The following is a 24,139-nucleotide window of genomic DNA, read 5'->3' on the forward strand; positions in this document are numbered from 1 at the left end:
ATTTTTTAAATGCCCTGGGTGCTTCTTGGGTAGAATACAGTATATAAAAATTAACTTAGTTTATTAAGTAAATTTTTTTGAAAATTGATGAGGATTAATATTGTGAGCTAGTAATATGTTGATCTAAGATTCTATTTATTCATCATATTTGGAAAGAAGCTGTTTTAAATGATTGCAGTTGGTGCGAGCAAAATGTTAATTAAAAAATCTATAATACTATATCTATATGAAAATTCTGGGTCCAGTTAATTCCTTAATGTGTATCATTTAAATTACCAGTAGTAAAGCAATAACTGAACAAATATCATATTAGATTATAGTATGGATATTACAGTTATGTTGCCTTTCATTGCGAAATATGTTGTTTGCTATAGATATATTGCATTTTCAGACACAATGGATATCTTACGATCTGTGTATAAAAATAACCTGTACACACTCAATGAATGGATTACAACCATCGACCCTACAATATCCTGGGCTGAGGAATCTCGCAGGTATATGTTTACATTAAGTATATGATAGTAAATTTGTATATAGAAGATCCATTTTATAACTGTTGATGCCTAGAAAGAGAATTTGAAGCTTAATGAGATCAAACATCACACTCTGATGAATATGCCTGGATGACCAAGAGGTTTACTATTTTGACCATCATTATACCATCCAAGATCGATGAAGGGACATTTGCATTCTATAAATGATCCTGACCTTTAATAAAGGAGATTGAACTACAATTATAATTTCAATGACTTCTTAGCAAATGAGATGCTCAAACACCAGATACTACAGTTAGATAGTAGCTAGGGTCAAAAAGGGATATTTTTTGGATGATATTATAGAGGAACTCAGTTGAAAATAGAGGCTTTCCAGATTCTTGTTTGTTCAATGTGTGCGTGCTTCTGCTGATTATGTGATTAAACAATCTTCTGCTGATTATGTGATTAAACAATCATAAAGGGACAATTCGGTCTAAGAGTACATTTAAACTTGCACATATTTCGGAAACAAACTATTTCTAAGGGAAATTAGATTAGTTTGTTTAACTGTGATATGTCAGAAAAGCCCACTGTAGTCAAATGTATGTGAAAAGTTCAATCGCCATTACACATAGCCTTGTATGCCGAACCCTGACCCTTGCCTGTGTAGTAAAGAATTGTTTGTCTAGAACTACTCAAATCGCTCTTACAGTTGTGTTAACATTATTAGATGCATGTTCTTGTCTAAAAATAATTTCATCAACTCCTCAGTGGTTATGTATTGCATTTGTTTAACGTGCGTGAATTTGACTCGGGTAAGGGTGCATACTACATGTTATACCTGCTTTATCGAATTGATCAATGATTAGGAATTTCAATGGTATTAATCAAAATACTTAACAATGTTGTGGAATTTGTCACTATTTCTTGTCAGATGTTTCATAAGGAATGTAGAACAATACATTTATGCCATATTTTGCTCCTTTGTTATGTAAAAGAATTAACTTGAGTGAATTGTCCCTTGTCAGAAGATATTTAAATTAGAATCTTCTGAAATTGATTGGTCATCAGTAAGGTTTTGTCAATACAAAGTGTTTTATGAATTCTATATTGATAAAGAGTGAAACCTGTTTCAGTGGCCACCTCTGTATTAAGACCACCTGCTTACTAAGACCTCTCTGAATGTAACACATTGACATTTATAACGCAATTGGATCTGTGTATAATGACCGATTGACTACTTTTGCCTTGGATAGCCTTTATAGGCAGATTTGCATATATATATATATATATAAACGCACTGCAGCTGGTATAATACACAAACTATGTGTGATTAAGACGCCGAGAACTTTTGATTCAAATGTAAATCTACATTTTCCTGTATCTGTATTGTTCTAGTTTTGTGACTTTTGTGGAGAAGACAGTGATTGCAGCACCACTAGGAGTGGCTCAAAGGACAAACCTTGACCAATGTTCTGATCAAAAGGACCTGGTCATGAAATTGATTGAGGTAAGCTTAGTGTATTAGACATTTCCTTTGAAAATTGAAATATGTACAGTAGTTAAAGACTAGACAGATTTTGTCATGTTGGTGTCCTTCTGTTAAAGATGTTTAATTTTTTAGTTGTATATTTAAAAAAAAAAAAAAACATTTCTGGTTCTCTTAAATAATAATAATTTGTACCGGGAAATGTTCACTTGTTTGTCATTTTCAAAAGGTAACTGAGCTATACAGGCTGTTTTGCTTATTCTTTTTGTTTCATTTATTTTTAATAGAAATAACCCATGAATAAAGTAAGAATTAGTCCTTTCTGATCAAAAATAAAGATACAGATCTTTATTGTCACTAAGTTTGCTCTATTTAACGGAGTGGTTATAAGGATCTGTATTTTAATCAGATTGACAGCCATACAACTTGCCTTACATTTTGTTTTTTATTTGTTTAGAAACTGATCAAGAAAGAAGGGACAGGGCAAAATGTATTAACCTTAGGTTTTGGACAGGTACGTATAAACAACTGGTTCCAGAGAATACTTGTCGATGGGCCGTAAAACTCAAACAAACAAACAAACAAATCCAGAGAATACATGGTTAGTATATTACAATACAACAAGGTTTATTTTGGTGCACAACTTAGGAAAGCCGAGATGATGAGGCTTTGCCGCGTCACCATGGCTTCCTGTGTCGATCACCTAAATAAAACTTTGTATTGTAAGATACTTACCATATATTCTGTTTATCCTGGATGATTATGGCATTCATAACGAAGAAAATTACCAGTTATGTACTTGGTTTCGCCAGAAGAGAGCCACATCTTTGATACAGAAGAAAAGATTAATTCACTAAACCAAATGAGAGTGTATATCCTTTTTACTGTCATTGCAAATATATAAGAGCATTTGCAAACAGTACCAGTCATTCTATTCAGTGTGTAATACCACTGAAACAATATGAAAATACTCAATAAACCATAACTACACATCAAAGAATAACTTTACAATACATACCTTTGCCATGAACCAAGAAAAAGATGACACACCATACAAGAATTTTGATGAACGTAAGAATGAACACCTGTGTGAATGTGGATGTCACTATTAATTAGTTCATGGGGGGACTGATAATATGACACCTTTTAATTAACCGAAAGGTTTTAAAGTATCGCTGGTCAAAGTTGCAAATAATGTTCTAAATCAGTTTATCGATCATTGGAAGGAACAAAATTCACATGATCATATTATGTCAGATAAAGCACAGCAAGTTTATCCAGCAGTAGATAATCTGTACATGGTGTATGCGGATGCAAGTTGCAGATAAAAAGAATTAAAGTCATGTTTAATGGATTTTCATACTGATCAGAATGGATTCCAAAGATAACCTTGTCTGTATACAGATGTCTGAGGATACAGAGGTGTATATGTAGATAACAATGTCTGTATACAGATGTCTGAGGATACAGAGGTGTATATGTAGATAACATTGTCTGTATACAGATGTCTGAGGATACATAGGTGTATATGTAGATAACATTGTCTGTATACAGATGTCTGAGGATACAGAGGTGTATATGTAGATAACATTGTCTGTATACATGATGTCTGAGGATACAGAGGTGTATATGTATAGATAACATTGTCTGTATAACAGATGTCTGAGGATTACAGAGGTGTATATGTAGATAACATTGTCTGTATACAGATGTCTGAGGATACAGAGGTGTATATGTAGATAACATTGTCTGTATACAGATGTCTGAGGATACAGAGGTGTATATGTAGATAACATTGTCTGTATACAGATGTCTGAGGATACAGAGGTGTATATGTAGATAACATTGTCTGTATACAGATGTCTGAGGATACAGAGGTGTATATGTAGATAACATTGTCTGTATACAGATGTCTGAGGATACAGAGGTGTATATGTAGATAACATTGTCTGTATACAGATGTCTGAGGAAACAGAGGTGAATATGTAGATATATTGTCTGTTTTCATAGATAACATAACCTGTTGTCTGTATACAGATGTCTGAGGATACAGAGGTGAATATGTAGATAATAACATTGTCTGTATACAGATGTTCTGAGGATACAGAGGTGTATATGTAGATAACATTGTCTGTATACAGATGTCTGAGGATACAGAGGTGTATATGTAGATAACATTGTCTGTATACAGATGTCTGAGGATACAGAGGTCGATATGTAGATAACATTGTCTGTATACAGATGTCTGAGGATACAGAGGTGTATATGTAGATAACATTGTCTGTATACAGATGTCTGAGGATACAGAGGTCGATATGTAGATAACATTGTCTGTATACAGATGTCTGAGGATACAGAGGTCGTATATGTAGATAACATTGTCTTGTATACAGATGTCTGAGGATACAAGAGGTGATATTCTGTAGATAACATTGTCTGTATACAGATGTCTGAGGATACAGAGGTGTATATGTAGATAACATTGTCTGTATACAGATGTCTGAGGATACAGAGGTGTATATGTAGATAACATTGTCTGTATACAGATGTCTGAGGATACAGAGGTGTATATGTAGATAACATTGTCTGTATACAGATGTCTGAGGATACAGAGGTGTATATGTAGATAACATTGTCTGTATACAGATGTCTGAGGATACAGAGGTGTATATGTAGATAACATTGTCTGTATACAGATGTCTGTATACAGAGGTGTATATGTAGATACATTGTCTGTATACAGATGTCTGAGGATACAGAGGTGTATATGTAGATAAACATTGTCTGTATACAGATGTCTGATACAGAGGTCGATATGTAGGATAACAATTGTAGTGTATATGTCTGAGGATACAGAGGTGAATATGTAGATAACATTGTCTGTATACAGATGTCTGAGGATACAGAGGTGTATATGTAGATAACATTGTCTGTATACAGATGTCTGAGGATACAGAGGTGTATATGTAGATAACATTGTCTGTATACAGATGTCTGAGGATACAGAGGTGTATATGTGATATGTCTGTATAATGTTGTACAGAATATTGTCTGTATACAGATGTCTGAGAAATACAGAGGTGTATATGTAGATAACATTGTCTGTATACAGATGTCTGAGGATACAGAGGTGTATATGTAGATAACATTGTCTGTATACAGATGTCTGAGGATACAGAGGTGTATATGTAGATAACATTGTCTGTATACAGATGTCTGAGGATACAAATGTATATGTAGGATAACATTGTCTGTATACAGATGTCTGAGGACCACAGATGTGTATATGTAGATAACATTGTCTGTATACAGATGTTCTGAGGATACAGAGGTGTATATGTAGATAACATTGTCTGTATACAGATGTCTGAGAATACAGAGGTGTATATGTAGATAACATTGTCTGTATACATATGTCTGAGGATACAGAGGTGTATATGTAGATAACATTGTCTGTATACAGATGTCTGAGGATACAGAGGTGTATATGTAGATACCATTGTCTGTATACAGTTGTCTGAGGATACAGAGGTGTATATAGTAGATAACATTGTCTGTATACAGATGTTTGAGACATACATAGGTGTATATGTAGATAACATTGTCTGTATACAGATATCTGAGGATACAGAGGTCGATATGTAAAAACATTGTCTGTATACAGGAATGTCTGAGGACACAGAGGTTTGAATTAGTATTTTAACGTCCTATTTACACCAGGGTCATTTTTAAGGACGTGCCAGGTTTGTTGGTGGAGGAAAGCTGAGAACCCGAGAAAAACCACCGACCATCGGTCAGTACCATGGCACACTGCCCCACATGGGATTCGAACATCGCGACCAACAGAGGTGGAGGGCATGTGTATACTGTCGGTACATCTTAAAACCACTCGCCACCGCGGCCCCTAGGACACAGAGTGTATATGTAGATAACATTGTGTGTCTGTATACAGTTGTTTGAGTATAAAGAGGTGTATATGGTAGATAACATTGTCTGTATACAGATGTCTGAGGATACAGGGGTGTATATGTCGACACTGAGTCGACTGGACTGTCGACATCCTAACTACGCGGTGACACATCTCAACTTCCCCAAGTGGAGAAAGCTTTTGTCCAAGTAAGTTTATATGGAGATCCTGTAATGATCAGGTGTCCTAAGTAACACACCTAGGTCATTTATTAGCTCGCCTATGAAGAATAGGGGGAGCTAATGTTGTCACCCCGGCGTCGGCGTCAGCGTTGGCGTCCCATTTCACGTTAAAGTTTTTGAGCAAGTTTCTGTTTCGTCAATTGGTTAAGCTTAAGTCATCATAAATGTTTATGATTTTATTTTCCTAATGTGTATGGATGCTGAACGTGATAGTACAACCAATTTGGGGCCCTTTAGGGGGTTTTTGAGTCTGTTAATTTGTCATATTTCCATGTTAAGTTTTTGAGCAAGTTTCTATTTTGTCAATTGTTTAAGCATAAGTCAATCATAAATGTTTATGATTTTATTTTCCTAATGTGTATGGATGCTGAACGTGATAATACAACCAATTTGGGGCCCTTTAGGGGGTTTTTGAATAATTTGCCATATTTCAATGTTAAAGATGCTCCACCGCCGACAAATGGTATTTTTTCACTATCAAAAATAGGAGCAGACGATTTAGTATTTTTCTTCAGTTACAAAAGTTACTTACTTTACACTATTACCACCATTGAAAAGTTTGAGCTTCTAATTTTACTTAAAGTTAAATATACGAAAAATAATTAATTGCATCCCGAAAAAATTCCGTGGCACTATATCTTATATGGAATGAAGTAATGATTGCGCATGCACCAAAGGCGAAATAAATTATTTTATGTTATTTTTTGTGTTAATTAGGCATATTTGTACACGATTAATTATTGTTCAAATAATGAATATCATTTATGCTCTGTCGGTGGTGGAGATCTTTAAAGTTTTTGACCAAGTTTCTATTTTGTCAATTGTTTAAAGGGCCACTACCTTTCCGAAACGGCTTTTAATTTTAAAATAGGAATGCGAGATCAAGAATTTTTGTAGAGTCGCAGAAGTTATTAACTATACGTTTACAAGCACTTTTATCATCACCTTCAGAACTGTTTAATCAGAATAAATAAAATGTTAATTTTCATAACGCGGGTCGTTTTATGTTTCCCGCCGTCGTCCTAAATGCCGCGCGGTAGTTGACTATCACAGCGCCAGACGGCAAAACAGCGAAATGAATCTCCACTGTTATCGTACATTAGACAGGAAATCTTGCATATGTTTGGTGTTGTAACCTCATCTTAAGCCATTGATATATATTTTCTTTTGTTATTAATGTTTTTAAGAAACCTTTAAATTTTCCTCCGGAAAGGTAGTGGGCCTTTAAGGGTTAATCATAAGTCATCATAAATGTTTATGATTTTATTTTCCTAATGTGTATGGATGCTGAACGTGATAATACAACCAATTTGGGGCCCTTTAGGGTTTTTTTGAGTCTGTTAATTTGTCATATTTCCATGTTTAAATAATAAATACTTGAACATCAACTTCTTCTGAATAGGCGAGCTTTGCTGTTCTCCAACAGCTCTTGTATAGTTTATAGAGTGACTGCATACAAATACATTTCATTTGCAACATTGAAAAAAAAATCTGATTTTCTTTTTAGCTTTTTATTGGAAAAATCTGAGATCATGTTATAATTGATGGAAATACACAGAGTTGAAGTACAAAGATAACGAAGGAAAAAATCGGGATCGCAAAATATTATGCAAATAATCAAGTATATCATGCATAACTGTTATTCTGCCTTTGCATATTACAGAGTAAGCTCCCTTGTAGGTATCCATTGTGGTGTCTTTTTGTCTCCAAAAAACTCTGATGTTACGCTGGCAAACGCATGACATCACAATCAATACTTACCCGCAAGGACAGATAAGTCTGTAATATGCAAATACAGAATAGGAATAGCTGGAGTTCTATACACAATGAATATTAATCCCGTTACATCTGTATTGTCAAGTTACACTCTGATGTATTGATGTTTATAATTACCAGCAGAATTGTAAAGATATTAAATATTTCTCTTTACAGAGTTGGAGGTACCATGATGGCTAATATATTGGAGGCTTCAGTGTTCACTTTTGTTCCACCATCGTCCTATGTCCAATTAACAGGTAGATTACCCAAGTTGTCTAAGCGTTTACTCTTGAGGAGTCTGGCTGTGTCACTTTCCATTGTGCTTTTTATGATAACCAAATGTTGGGTGTGATGAGATTACATTATGTGGCCAAAGGGAATTTAAATGTTACTTTGTTCACCTTGGTCAAATTTCTTCATGTAAAAAAGGGTAATAAACAAAGACATGGAACCGAAGAGATATGTTTTTGGTGTTGTACAGAATCCAGACATGTAGAACGAGTTCCATGACACAAATTTACATTTTCAGGGAAGCCAGTCTTCGAACTGTGGACACCAGGCATTGTCATTGACAGTCTGCCAAGAGATTTACACAGAGAAAGGGGCCGTAAAAATAGTAAGTGATATGTAGTCTGGACTGATGATAAGTGCCATTAATGGTCTGTATGTAGTCTGGACTGATGATAAGTGCCATTAATGGTCTGTGGTGATTGTTAAGTTTGTAATTTCTAGTTTTATTATTACAGACTTATCTGCTCCTGTCGGGATTGAGCTATTGATTATTATTATGTCATGTTAGTTTGTTATGTAAGCCTTTTATCATATTTCTTAGTGCGAGCGTAATCTCGCACTGTTATTTTCATTTTCGGGTTTGGAGTCGGTGTACATCTGCAATGCGCAAATTTCAACTGTGTACGGGATACCTGAAGTCAATGTCTTATATCTTGTCATATATGTTTCTGGTTTAATAGATTTCGCCGTGATTTAGTGACACCAACCTTTTAAAAATATATACTATGAAATACCTGTCAGCGATGTTCTACTATAAGTTCTGATGAAGTAAACGAAAGTATTCATTACAATTTATCATGGTCGTAACCATCTTGCAATAGTCCCAAGAGTTAATGAATTTTCGTACATGCAAAATATCTCTGAGTAGGGGTCTTATAGACCTATGCATATTGTACTGGGAATTAAGGTTTGATGGAGAAGTTAACGCTCGCACTTAATGTCAAACAGACATATTTTAGTTTTCATAGAATAAATGAAATGCATGGATACCTGTCTTAGTAATCAGCTCTCTATAAGGTCACCTGCTTAATTGTTCTAGAGTCCCAAATGACCAATTTCAACATAATTCAACCTGTGTATAAGGACCACCTTGATATAAAGACTCTTAGGTGGTCTTTATAGACAGGTTTGATTATGCACAAATCCATGATATCACAATCAGTATGGCAGCCCACACAAGCAGATAGCTCAGTCTGTAGTATGCAGAAATGAGGGGACAATGATGTGTTCTGGTAAGTTAATGATACAACTTCAAAACAAATGATTAAATAATCAATTCTTCTGATACAAAGGGCAGATAACTCTCATAATAAGGAAACGCAAATTCCAGGCAAAATCTACTGTAGGTGATGGAATTGTCTTGTTCTACATTTTATCACAGCTTGACTACATCATTCATAGGGACAAATGTCCGTGAATTGATACAGCACATACTTGGTGAATGAAAGCATCTTTTATTATATTATAGGAAAAAGGAAAAGGTCAAGGAAAGAACCACCGACAGAGGTAGTAAAGAGGTCAAAATCACTGCAAACCAGGTACCATACATCACACAAACTCTATCACTGTGTTCAAGTCCGCAAACTGTGTTCACTGTGTTCGGGTCACACAAACTGTATTCACTGTGTTCAGGTCACACAAACTATTCACTGTGTTCAGGTCACACAAACTGTATTCACTGTGTTCAGGTCACACAAACTGTATTCACTGTGTTCAGGTCACACAAACTGTATTCACTGTGTTCAGGTCACACAAACTGTATTCACTGTGTTCAGGTCACACAAACTGTATTCACTGTGTTCAGGTCACACAAACTGTATTCACTGTGTTCAGGTCACACAAACTGTATTCACTGTGTTCAGGTCACACACACAAACTGTATCACTGTGTTCAGGTCACACAAACTGTAATCACTGTGTTTCAGGTCACACAAACTGCATTCACTGTGTTCAGGTCACACAAACTGTATTCACTGTGTTCAGGTCACACAAACTGTATTCACTGTGTTCAGGTCACACAAACTGTATCAGTGTGTTCAGGTCACACAAACAGTAACACTGTGTTTAGGTCACACAAACTGTATTCACTGTGTTCAGGTCACACAAACTGTATTCACTGTGTTCAGGTCACACAAACTGTATTCACTGTGTTCAGGTCACACAAACTGTATTCACTGTGTTCAGGTCACACACAAACTGTATCAGTGTGTTCAGGTCACACAAACTGTAACACTGTGTTCAGGTCACACAAACTGTATTCACTGTGTTCAGGTCACACAAACTGTATTCACTGTGTTCAGGTCACAAAAATTCACTGTCAGGTCACACAAATTGTAACACTGTTCAGGTCACACAAACTGTATTCACTGTGTTCAGGTCACACAAACTGTATTCACTGTGTTCAGGTCACACAAACTGTATCAGTGTGTTCAGGGTCACACAAACTGTATACACTGTTTCAGGTCATACAAACTGTATTCACTGTGTTCAGGTCACATAAACAAACTGTGTTCACTGTGTTCAGGTCACACAAACTGTATCCACTGTAATTCAGTGTACACACAAACTGTATTCACTGTGTATAGGTCACACAAACTGTATTCACTATGTTCAGGTCACACAAACTGTATTCACTGTGTTCAGGTCACACAAACTGTATTCACTGTGTTCAGGTCACACACAAACTGTATCACTGTGTGTTCAGGTCACACAAACAGTATTCACTGTGTTTAGGTCACACAAACTGTATTCACTGTGTTCAGGTCACACAAACTGTATTCACTGTGTTCAGGTCACACAAACTGTATTCACTGTGTTCAGGTCACACAAACTGTATTCACTGTGTTCAGGTCACACAAACAAACTGTGTGTACACACTGTGTTTCAGGTCACACAAAGTATTCACTGTGTTTCAGGTCACACAAACATTCACTGTGTTCAGGTCACACAAACTATTCACTGTGTTCAGGTCACACAAACTGTATTCACTGTGTTCAGGTCACACAAACTGTATTCACTGTGTTCAGGTCACACAAACTGTGTTCACTGTGTTCAGGTCACACAAACTGTATTCACTGTGTTCAGGTCACACAAACTGTATTCACTGTGTTCAGGTCACACAAACTGTATTCACTGTGTTCAGGTCACACAAACTGTATTCACTGTGTTCAGGTCACACAAAACTATTCACTGTGTTCAGGTCACACAAACTGTATTCACTGTGTTCAGGTCACACACAAACTATTCACTGTGTTCAGGTCACACAAACTGTATTCACTGTGTTCAGGTCACACAAACTATTCACTGTGTTCAGGTCACACAAACAGTTCACTGTGTTCAGGTCACACAAACTGTATTCACTGTGTTCAGGTCACACAAACTGTATTCACTGTGTTCAGGTCACACAAACTGTATTCACTGTGTTCAGGTCACACAAACTATTCACTGTGTTCAGGTCACACAAACTATTAACTGTGTTCAGGTCACACAAACTATTCACTGTGTTCAGGTCACACAAACTGTATTCACTGTGTTCAGGTCACACAAACTATTCACTGTGTTCAGGTCACACAAACTGTATTCACTGTGTTCAGGTCACACAAACTATTCACTGTGTTCAGGTCATGCAAACTATTCACTGTGTGTTCAGGTCATGCAAACTATTAACTGTGTTCAGTTAAAACATACTATATTCACTGTGTTTAGTTGAAACATACTGTATTCACAGTGTTCAATTGAAACATTCTGTATTCACTGTGTTCAGTTGTAATATACTGTATTCCCTGTGTCAAAGGTCAAATGTGTGTGTGTAAATAAATGAGTGGGGACTAAGAATGTAAACATTTTGTCTTGACATTTAGAATTTTAGGGATTTAGAATTTTAGAATCATTATTCTAGGTGTTTGATGAATATGTGATGAATATTAACTAACATACAGTTGACTATTTACTAAAATACAGTTTCAGAAGTCTTATCTTTCTGGGTCTGTTTCAGTTTGCAGCACGAACAGTATTTGCCACGAAAGAAAATCCTTTATTCAAAAGAACTTGTGGAGAAGATCCCCAAATCCTGTAAATATATAGTTGTTTAGATAGTGTATCAAGGATAAAAATTATCTGTGTTATAACAATGTACTCTAACAAAGATACAATAGACTGATATTACTAGTCTATCAAGGATATTCAGAGGATCTCATGAGTGGCTGTGTAAAATGAAATTTATCAAAGGAGTTCAATAATTCTATATATCACAAGCCTTTAGGCGAGTGGCATATCAGATTATTTAACAAGTTAAATAAATTTGATATTATATAGCCACGAATGTAAGATTCTATTTATCACTTAACTAGTATTAATTGAAATATAAACAAATTTTTTATTTTTCTATATAAGAGTGGTGAAATCAGTCGCAGATTTGACATTTATCTTTATTGAGACAATAGTTTGACGTCATATTTTGATCATGACGCCATTATTACATGTATCTGTGATGTCGCAATAATTTTAATACACATGTGTCTTACGAAATTTATGACATGGCTGTATGGCATGGCTGAACAAGTCAGTTATGTGATATAATAGACTTTACTTTTCAAACTACTTAGAACATAGCATTGTGATAACTTCAGGTTATTACCACAATGAAATGATGTCAAATTTTCCTGATATTATGGTCAGGGACATCAGACATTTGAAGTTCTGAAGATGTGACATTGTTACACTTATTTATGTTATTGATTTGGACTTTATTTCTACCTAGATATCCTAAATAGACTGCCACCTAGCCAAGATGGAGCTGAGAAGTTGTTTGAGGAAATATTCAAGGTCTGTTACGTGTAAATCTTCATTCTCAGTTTGTATCATTTATAAATCATTGTTTCACATTTATATCCATTGGATGGATGGAAATAATGCAACTTTGTAAAATAATGGTTTGTCACAGAAACAATACTGTAAAACAACAGCTTTCTTTCATGGATATTGAGTTTCACGATAATGAGTTTACCAAATAGAAAATTCGACTGGTTTTTCTCATCTTATTGGTATCACAACTATCTTGTTGGGATCACAACTATCTTGTTGGGATCACAACTAGATTTGTCCATCTTACCAGGATCCTGGTTTGGGAAACTTGGATCCCAGTAGGACAAAACGAGACCTTTTGCAAACTGAAATCTTCAGTCATATTTTGTCCTGGGTAAGTATTTAGAAAGGAGTAAATTATTGATATGACTATGTAGTACTGGAGTATTGAACCTCAGGCAAAATTGTCTATAAAGAGCAACAAAAGGACAAGGGATTTGGTTTGTTTTGATTCTTTAGTTTAACGTCCTATTAACAGCCAGGGTCAATTAAGGACGTGCCAGGTTTGTTGGCGGAAGAAAGCCAGAGTACCCTGAGAAGAACCACCGACAAGCAGTCAGTACCTGGCAACTACCCCACATGGGATTCAAACTCACAACCCAGAGTGGTGGACTTTTGGTGATACATCTGGATATCTTAACCACTCGGCCACCGCAATCCCTCCTCACAAGTGAAACAGAATCCAGCCATAAATTTTTGTGTAACATGAATATTATATTATTCTTAGAACGTGCCTGGAGACTCTGGGATGGACAAGTCAAGACTAACTGATGCCATACAGAAACTGTTACACTTACATAAGTAAGTATATTGCTTTATTTTCTTTGTTTTTGTTTGATATAAGTATATTGCTTTATTTTCTTTGTTTGATATCAGTTGCTTGACCTAGTTAATTGATCTTATTGGTTAAAGATGTTCCACCGCCGACAGAGCATAAATGATATTCATCATTTGAACAATAATTAGTGTTTAATCGTGTATACATATGTCTAATTAACACAAAAAATAATATAAGATAATTTATTTTGCCTTTGGGTCATGCGCAATAAGTACTTCATTCCATATAGGATATAGTGCCACGGAATTTTTTCGGGATGCAATTAATTATTTTTTTAATATTTTTAACTTGAAGAAAAATTAGAAGCTCAAACTTTTCAACGGGGGTAATGGTGTAAAGTAAGTAACTTTTGTAACTAAAGAAAAATACTAAATTGTCTGCTGCTGTTTTTGATAGTGAAAAAATACCATTTGTCAGCGGTGGAGCATCTTTAAAGGTCACTTTATGTTAAAATTATCTACAAATATGAACTTATTCATTCTAGGAGATGTCCCTATCAAAAACTTTTTGACCAATGCTGTAGTGACCGCCAGGCAGGGAATACAGTCAACATAGCCAGGACAGCAACCCATGGTAGGCATGATTGTCTTCAGTCAACCAGAATCTTAAAGCGCTTACATGATACTATAGTGGTCTGTAAACCAGAATCTTAAAGTGCTTACATGATAGTGGTCTGTAAACCAGAATCTTAAAGTGCTTACATGATAGTGGTCTGTAAACCAGAATCTAAGTGCTTACATTGATATAGTGGTCTGTAAACCAGAATCTTAAAGTGCTTACATGATACTATAGTGGTCTGTAAACCAGAATCTTAAAGTGCTTACATGATACTATAGTGGTCTGTAAACCAGAATCTTAAAGTGCTTACATGATAGTGGTCTGTAAACCAGAATCTTAAAGTGCTTACATGATACTATAGTGGTCTGTAAAACCAGAATCTTAAAGTGCTTACATGATAGTGGTCTGTAAACCAGAATCTTAAAGTGCTTACATGATAGTGGTCTGTAAACCAGAATCTTAAAGTGCTTACATGATAACGATAGTGGTCTGTAAACCAGAATCTTAAAGTGCTTACATGATAGTGGTCTGTAAACCAGAATCTTAAAGTGCTTACATGATACTATAGTGGTCTGTAAACCAGAATCTTAAAGTGCTTACATGATAGTGGTCTGTAAACCAGAATCTTAAAGTGCTTACATGATAGTGGTCTGTAAACCAGAATCTTAAAGTGCTTACATGATACTATAGTGGTCTGTAAACCAGAATCTTAAAGTGCTTACATGATACTATAGTGGTCTGTAAACCAGAATCTTAAAGTGCTTACATGATAGTGGTCTGTAAACCAGAATCTTAAAGTGCTTACATGATACTATAGTGGTCTGTAAACCAGAATCTTAAAGTGCTTACATGATAGTGGTCTGTAAACCAGAATCTTAAAGTGCTTACATGATAGTGGTCTGTAAACCAGAATCTATAATGTGCTTATCATGATACTATAAAAGTGGTCTGTAAACCAGAATCTTAAAGTGCTTACATGATACTATAGTGGTCTGTAAACCAGAATCTTAAAGTGCTTACATGATAGTGGTCTGTAAACCAGAATCTTAAAGTGCTTACATGATACTATAGTGGTCTGTAAACCAGAATCTTAAAGTGCTTACATGATACTATAGTGGTCTGTAAACCAGAATCTTAAAGTGCTTACATGATAGTGGTCTGTAAACCAGAATCTTAAAGTGCTTACATGATACTATAGTGGTCTGTAAACCAGAATCTTAAAGTGCTTACATGATACTTATAGTGGTCTGTAAACCAGAATCTTAAAGTGCATTACATGATAGTGGTCTGTAAACCAGAATCTTAAAGTGCTTACATGATAGTGGTCTGTAAACCAGAATCTTAAAGTGCTTACATGATACTATAGTGGTCTGTAAACCAGAATCTTAAAGTGCTTACATGAATTACTATAGTGGTCTGTAAACCAGAATCTTAAAGTGCTTACATGATAGTGGTCTGTAAACCAGAATCTTAAAGTGCTTACATGTTACTATAGTGGTCGTGTAAACCAGAATCTTAAAGTGCTTACATGATAATATAGTGGTCTGTAAACCAGAATCTTAAAGTGCTTACATGATACTGATAGTGGTCTGTAAACTCAGAATCTTAAAGTGCTTACATGATACTATAGTGGTCTGTAAACCAGAATCTTAAAGTGCTTACATGATACTATAGTGGTCTGTAAACCAGAATCTTAAAGTGCTTACATGATAGTGGTCTGTAAACCAGAATCTTAAAGTGCTTACATGATACTATAGTGGTCTGTAAACCAGAATCTTAAAGTGCTTACATGATAGTGGTCTGTAAACCAGAATCTTAAAGTGCTTACATGATAGTGGTCTGTAAACCAGAATCTTAAAGTGCTTACATGATACTATAGTGGTCTGTAAACCAGAATCTTAAAGTGCTTACATGATAGTGGTCTGTAAACCAGAATCTTAAAGTGCTTACATGATACTATAGTGGTCTGTAAACCAGAATCTTAAAGTGCTTACATGATACTATAGTGGTCTGTAAACCAGAATCTTAAAGTGCTTACATGATACTATAGTGGTCTGTAAACCAGAATCTTAAAGTGCTTACATGATAGTGGTCTGTAAACCAGAATCTTAAAGTGCTTACATGATAGTGGTCTGTAAACCAGAATCTTAAAGTGCTTACATGATAGTGGTCTGTAAACCAGAATCTTAAAGTGCTTACATGATACTATAGTGGTCTGTAAACCAGAATCTTAAAGTGCTTACATGATAGTGGTCTGTAAACCAGAATCTTAAAGTGCTTACATGATAGTGGTCTGTAAACCAGAATCTTAAAGTGCTTACATGATAGTGGTCTGTAAACCAGAATCTTAAAGTGCTTACATGATAGTGGTCTGTAAACCAGAATCTTAAAGTGCTTACATGATAGTGGTCTGTAAACCAGAATCTTAAAGTGCTTACATGATAGTGGTCTGTAAACCAGAATCTTAAAGTGCTTACATGATACTATGTTGGCTTCTGTAAACCAGAATCTTTATAGTGTTATCCTTTGTAATGTTTCGGAAGCGTCTTGATGTTAAAATATGTGATTGCTGGCCATTTGTCCACAACATCCTCCAATCCTTACACGACGTCATTATTTTAATGACGTAAGGTCATTATATCACAATGGATTTCCAGCTAGTGAAAATTGTATTACATATAACATTAGTAACATATGCAGAAATATTACATGGGGGCAGATACTGGAATATCAGGTGGATTATTATAATGATCATAGTAAACAAAGTCCACAGATCATGGAATTTCATAAAATTTGACTTGGAACTGGTAGCATACTGTATGGTGTTGGGATTCAAAATTGTACCAAGGGTTAGGAAAACTCACACTTCCTATTTGGACATGTGACTAAAAAATGGCCCATTGAGAGTTATATTGGATCCTCAGAAAATTAAGACTGAATACAAAATATGACAAGGAATTACTCATCAAAATTTTAGTGCAGAACGTTTTATATTTTAAAGGGTAACTGAATGTGTATACAAGTCTTACATTAACAGGAAAACAAGAACATGCCTTGAGAACACAGAAAAGAAAAATGACCACCAAAGCAGATACTGGATCACGTTTGGGGATACCAGAGGTACTTAGGTATTTTAAATGAATTGTGAAAACAAGTTATACAACTAATGTAAGTGTGTGAGGGGTCTTACTTACATTGTACATATTCATACAATTAAATAAGCAATTTTACTTTTAAACACTGATCAAAATCTAAATACATTAGGTAAAACTGTATAATACTTTTAATAGGACTAGAGGACCTCTAGATGTAAATTTGTCTAGTTTTGAATATATAATACATAACTTGGTTTACATATATAGTTGACCATTTTTCTCCGTGGTATTTTGATTTTATATAATACATTAACTTGTTAGCCCACATATATATGACCATTTTTCTGTGGTCTATAAATGAATTTGAATATATAATTTTACAGTATATTTATTGACCCTGAAATTCGCCCTTGGTAAATATGAATAAAAAAATTACAATCGCTTGTTACATATAAAAACTTCATGGTGACAGTGGGATAGTTTCGAATTATATATATTACATGGCTTGTTAATCTTTATGCATGATCTATAATCCATGTTGGTATGTTCCGACCAGTTAATACATTTACACCATACATAGTTGGTTGTATAGAATTTTAAATATTTTAACAAAATAATTGTTCATGTATAATGACCATTTGCACTTTTGTGCGAGGGTATTTGTGGTCTTATTTACATTACATTTACGTGGTTATTTTGAATATAAGAAAGTTTAGAACAAAAAGTCCAATTGTTGGTATTAAACCAGCTTTCATAAACATCCATATAAATGTGGTATTTGAATGTTAAACATTACAAACCTTGTTACATATATATAGGCAACCATTTCTCATGGTACAATTGACTGAATATATTAATACATAAACTTAATGAATTATATCACAAATTTCCACATCGTGTAAACATATTTGAATTGACATAACCAATACATTTGTTCATAATATATGTTTCATTCCTGTGGTATTTACAAGTTTGTTCAAATACAGGTGGATTACATACATTGTATACATAGGTATCTATGACCATACTACGTGGTAATTTTAATGTATCATACATAACTTGTTACATGAATTACACTATTACAATGACTTCTCTGTGGAATCTTTTTTTTTCCTTAATATAATCATACATAAGGAGAATTACAAAATATTGACCTCAATATGTGATACTGTTCTGTAGTTTGCAACCCAGTTATTTTTGAATACATAATACACTAAGAAAATATATAACAACATTTTGAATAATACATACATAACTTGTTTACATATATATGACCATATACTGTGGTAATTGTATACATATATATGACCATTTTCTGTGTAATTTTGAATATATAATACATAACTTGTTACATATATATGACCATTTTCCGTGGTAATTTTGGAATATATAATACATAACTTGTCACACTTGTACCATATATATGACAAATTTTATCCGTGACGGTAATTTGAATATTTCAATAATACACTTGTCATATACCATTAATATGACCATTTTTCTGTGGTATTTTGAATATATAATACATAACTTGTTACATATATATGACCATTTCTCTGTGGTAATTTGAATATATAATACATAACTTGTTACATATATATGACCATTTCTCTGTGGTATTTTGAATATATAATACATAACTTGTTACATATATATGACCATTTCTCTGTGGTATTTCCGCCTTTACAGCTACATTATAATGTTATATTCCTGCCCAGATTCACCAGTTCCTGAGACTAGCTATCACCAAGGTCATACCTAATGATCTCCTTGGTAAAACCAACAAGAATAGACTCGCCAAATGTATCCTTAAAAGCTGAACACACAGCCATCCACCATCTGTAAACATTTTAACCAAACAACTTCTGGTCTATAACCAAAAGACCTAGGGTACTCATATGCCTGCAGCTTGCTGGCATGAAGGGCTACCAAGTTTGTTCAAATAAATGACCTTGACATTCATAACATACAGACATAGGTGTTATGTCTAGTCACATTTCTTGTCATGTTTTGTGTGTGAAATATTACTACACTCATGTATAAATGTGTCTGTATACTTCACTGAATTACACTGATGTTTTACAGATGAGTGTGTACTTGTATTTTCCTTAACCATAACACAGGTGTGAAAGCCTTCCTAAAACTGGGAAAGTGTGATAAGTTTACTGTGAAGGAGATGAAGATAGATCAGATGAAGGTATGGAGGATATATTCTACAGACTATTACATGACTGTATCACTGTATTGAAATATTAACACATTTATTCAAAGGATTGATTAGAATGATTTATTATATATCTCTGATATAAACAACTTTTGTACTGAGGCCTCTCACGTGTTTACTCAAATACATCCCAAGTCTGTACCCACTACCCCAACCCTAGCACCAAACATACCCCTCCCACTGCCCCCACCCTAGCACAACCCACCCAGCCACAACCCAAACCCTACCCACTATCCCCACCCTAGCACCAACAAAACCTCACCCACTACCCCCACCCTAGCACCAACCAATCCCCACCCACTACCCCCACCCTAGCACCAACCAAACCCCACCCACTATCCCCGCCATAACACCTACCAAACCCCACCCCTTAGCAACAACCAAACCCCACACCACTACCCCCATCCTAAGCACCAAGCAATCCCCACCCACAACCCCCACCCTGGTACCACCCAAACCCCACCCATTACCCCCACCCTAGCACCAACCAAACCCCACCCACTACCCCCACCCTAGCAACAACCAATCCCCACCCACTACCCCCACCCTAGCAACAACAACCAAACCCCACCCTATCACTAACCATAACCCACCCACTACCTCCATCCTAGGACCAACCAAACCCTGTCCCACTACCCCCATCCTAGGAACAACCAAACCCCACTACCACATTGACCCAACTGCCCTATGTCTAATAGTTGCCAATTTTATTTTCATGTTCACATCGGAGTTAATATCACATTTTTCCACTGTTGAAACATAACCACACCACAGCCTGAAGGTCTGTTGATAACACTGATGGTTGTGTGGATTTTTTACGGCTACATCTGTCTATTCATTACTCCAGATACACCACAGTCAGAAGGTATGTATGCTAAACTTCACTGTCATGAACGATTTGTTACACGATATATACACAACTCCATTCACACCACAGTCTGAAGTGTATGTAATTGATACACTGAGGCTACGATAATGTTACATTCATACCAACTCCATTACACCACAGTCTGAAGGTAATGTAATGATACACTGAGGCTACGATACGTTACACTTCATACCAACTCCATACACCACAGTCTGAAGGTATGTAATGATACACTGAGGCTAACGATACGTTACACTTCATAAAACAACTCCATACACCACAGTCTGAAGGTATGTAATGACACTCCATATACACTGAGGTGAACGATACGTTTACACTTCATAACAACTCCATACACCACAGTCTGAAGGTATGTAATGATACACTGAGGCTGATATCGTTACACAGTGTTCATACAAACTCCATACACCACAGTCTGAAGGTATGTAATGATACACTGAGGCTACGATACGTTACACTTCATAACAACTCCATACACCACAGTCTGAAGGTATGTAATGATACACTGAGGCTACGATACGTTACACTTCATAACAACTCCATATACCACAGTCTGAAGGTATGTAATGATACACTGAGGCTACGATACGTTACACTTCATAACAACTCCATACACCACAGTCTGAAGGTATGTAATGATACACTGAGGCTACGATACGTTACACTTCATAACAACTCCATATACCACAGTCTGAAGGTATGTAATGATACACTGAGGCACGATACATAGCACATCATAACAACTACATACACCACAGTCTGAAGGTATGTAATGATACACTGAGGTTACGATACGTTACACATTATACCAACTCCATACACCACAGTCTGAAGGTATGTAATGATAGACTGAGGTTACGATACGTTTACACTCTTATACAACTCCATACACCACAGTCTGATGGTGTGTAAATGATACGATGAGGTTACGATACGTTACACTCATAACAACTCCATACGCCACAGTCTGAAGGTATGTAATGATACACTGAGGCTACGATACGTTACACTTCATAACAACTCCATATACCACAGTCTGAAGGTGTGTAATGATACACTGAGGCTACGATACGTTACACTTCATAACAACTCCATATACCACAGTCTGAAGGTATGTAATGATACACTGAGGCTACGATACGTTACACTTCATAACAACTCCATTCACCACAGTCTGAAGGTATGTAATGATACACTGAGGCTACGATACGTTACACTTCATAACAACTCCATTCACCACAGTCTGAAGGTATGTAATGATACACTGAGGCTACGATACATTACACTTCATAACAACTCCATATACCACAGTCTGAAGGTATGTAATGATACACTGAGGCTGTGATACGTTACACTTCATAACAACTCCATACACCACAGTCTGAAGGTATGTAATGATACACTGAGGCTACGATACGTTACACTTCATAACAACTCCATACACCACAGTCTGAAGGTATGTAATGATACACTGAGGCTACGATACGTTACACTTCATAACAACTCCATATACCACAGTCTGAAGGTATGTAATGATACACTGAGGCTACGATACGTTACACTTCATAACAACTCCATACACCACAGTCTGAAGGTATGTAATGATACACTGAGGCTACGATACGTTACACTTCATAACAACTCCATATACCACAGTCTGAAGGTATGTAATGATACACTGAGGCTACGATACGTTACACTTCATAACAACTCCATACACCACAGTCTGAAGGTATGTAATGATACACTGAGGCTACGATACATTACACTTCATAACAACTCCATACACCACAGTCTGAAGGTATGTAATGATACACTGAGGCTATGTGATACGTTACACTTCATAACAACTCCATACACCACAGTCTGAAGGTATGTAATGATACACTGAGGCTACGATACGTTACACTTCATAACAACTCCATACACCACAGTCTGAAGGTATGTAATGATACACTGAGGCTGTGATACGTTACACTTCATAACAACTCCATACACCACAGTCTGAAGGTATGTAATGATACACTGAGGTTACGATACGTTACACTTCATAACAACTCCATATACCACAGTCTGAAGGTATGTAATGATACACTGAGGCTACGATACGTTACACTTCATAACAACTCCATATACCACAGTCTGAAGGTATGTAATGATACACTGAGGCTACGATACGTTACACAGTCATAACAACTCCATACACTCCACAGTCTGAAGGTAATGTAATGAATACTGGACTGAGGCTATGATACGTTACACTCGTATAACAACACCTCCATACACCACAGTCTGAAGGTATGTAATGATACACTGAGGGGCTACGATGATATCGTTACACTTCATAACAACTCCATACACCACAGTCTGAAGGTATGTGTAATGATACACGGAGGCTAACGATATCGTTACACTTCATAACAACTCCTTACACCACAGTCTGAAGGTATGTAATGATACACGGGAGGCCTACGATACGTTACACTTCATAAACAACTACTCCAATACACCACAGTCTGAAGGTCTATGTAATGATACACTGAGGCTACGATACATTACACTTCATAAAACAAAACACACACACACACACACACAGTCTGAAGGTATGTAATGATACCACTGAGGCTACTGTGATACGATATTACACACTTATAACCTTCATAACAACTCCATACACCACAGTCTGAAGGTATGTAATGATACACTGAGGCTACGATACGTTACACTTCATAATAACTCCATACACCACAGTCTGAAGGTATGTAATGATACACTGAGGTTACGATTTACCGTTTACACTTATAAACTCCATACACCACAGTCTGAAGGGTATGTAATGATACACTGAGGCTACGATACGTTACACTTCATAACAACTCCATACACCACAGTCTGAAGGTATGTAATGATACACTGAGGCTACGATACGTTACACTTCATAACAACTCCATATACCACAGTCTGAAGGTATGTAATGATACACTGAGGCTACGATACATTACACTTCATAACAACTCCATACACCACAGTCTGAAGGTATGTAATGATACACTGAGGCTTACGATACGTTACACTTCATAAAACTCCATACACCACAGTCTGAAGGTATGTAAATGATACACTGAGGCCACGATACGTTACACTTCACACAACTCCATACACCACAGTCTGAAGGTATGTAATGATACACTGAGGCTACGATACGTTACACTTCATAACAACTCCATACACCACAGTCTGAAGGTATGTAATGATACACTGAGGCCACAATACGTTACACTTCATAACAACTCCATACACCACAGTCTGAAGGTATGTAATGATACACTGAGGCTACGATACATTACACTTCATACAACAACTCATACACCACAGTCTGAAGGTATGTAATGATACACTGAGGCTGTGATACGTTACACTTCATAACAACTCCATACACCACAGTCTGAAAGGTATGTAATGATACACTGAGAGGCTACGATACGTTACACTTCATAACAACTCCGT

At 36.0% G+C, this 24,139-nt stretch overlaps 1 protein-coding gene across 1 annotated transcript in view; it reads left to right on the forward strand.

Moving 5' to 3' along the window:
- LOC138308762 (telomerase reverse transcriptase-like) overlaps positions 1–24,139 on the forward strand; it is a 53,016-nt gene that overhangs the window by 8,134 nt on the left and 20,743 nt on the right. The window contains exons 2-15 of the mRNA XM_069249784.1: positions 392–497; positions 1,878–1,989; positions 2,426–2,482; positions 5,972–6,084; positions 8,050–8,132; positions 8,405–8,491; positions 9,635–9,704; positions 12,160–12,236; positions 12,925–12,989; positions 13,756–13,829; positions 14,351–14,439; positions 17,462–17,544; positions 19,238–19,322; positions 19,643–19,716. Of these exons, the coding sequence (XP_069105885.1) occupies positions 397–497; positions 1,878–1,989; positions 2,426–2,482; positions 5,972–6,084; positions 8,050–8,132; positions 8,405–8,491; positions 9,635–9,704; positions 12,160–12,236; positions 12,925–12,989; positions 13,756–13,829; positions 14,351–14,439; positions 17,462–17,544; positions 19,238–19,322; positions 19,643–19,716 (1,170 nt within the window). The 5' untranslated portion in view covers positions 392–396. The remainder of the gene's footprint in view (positions 1–391; positions 498–1,877; positions 1,990–2,425; positions 2,483–5,971; positions 6,085–8,049; positions 8,133–8,404; positions 8,492–9,634; positions 9,705–12,159; positions 12,237–12,924; positions 12,990–13,755; positions 13,830–14,350; positions 14,440–17,461; positions 17,545–19,237; positions 19,323–19,642; positions 19,717–24,139) is intronic.

The sequence above is a fragment of the Argopecten irradians genome, chromosome 15 (assembly GCF_041381155.1).
Source record: "Argopecten irradians isolate NY chromosome 15, Ai_NY, whole genome shotgun sequence".
Classification (NCBI taxonomy): Eukaryota; Metazoa; Mollusca; class Bivalvia; order Pectinida; family Pectinidae; genus Argopecten; species Argopecten irradians.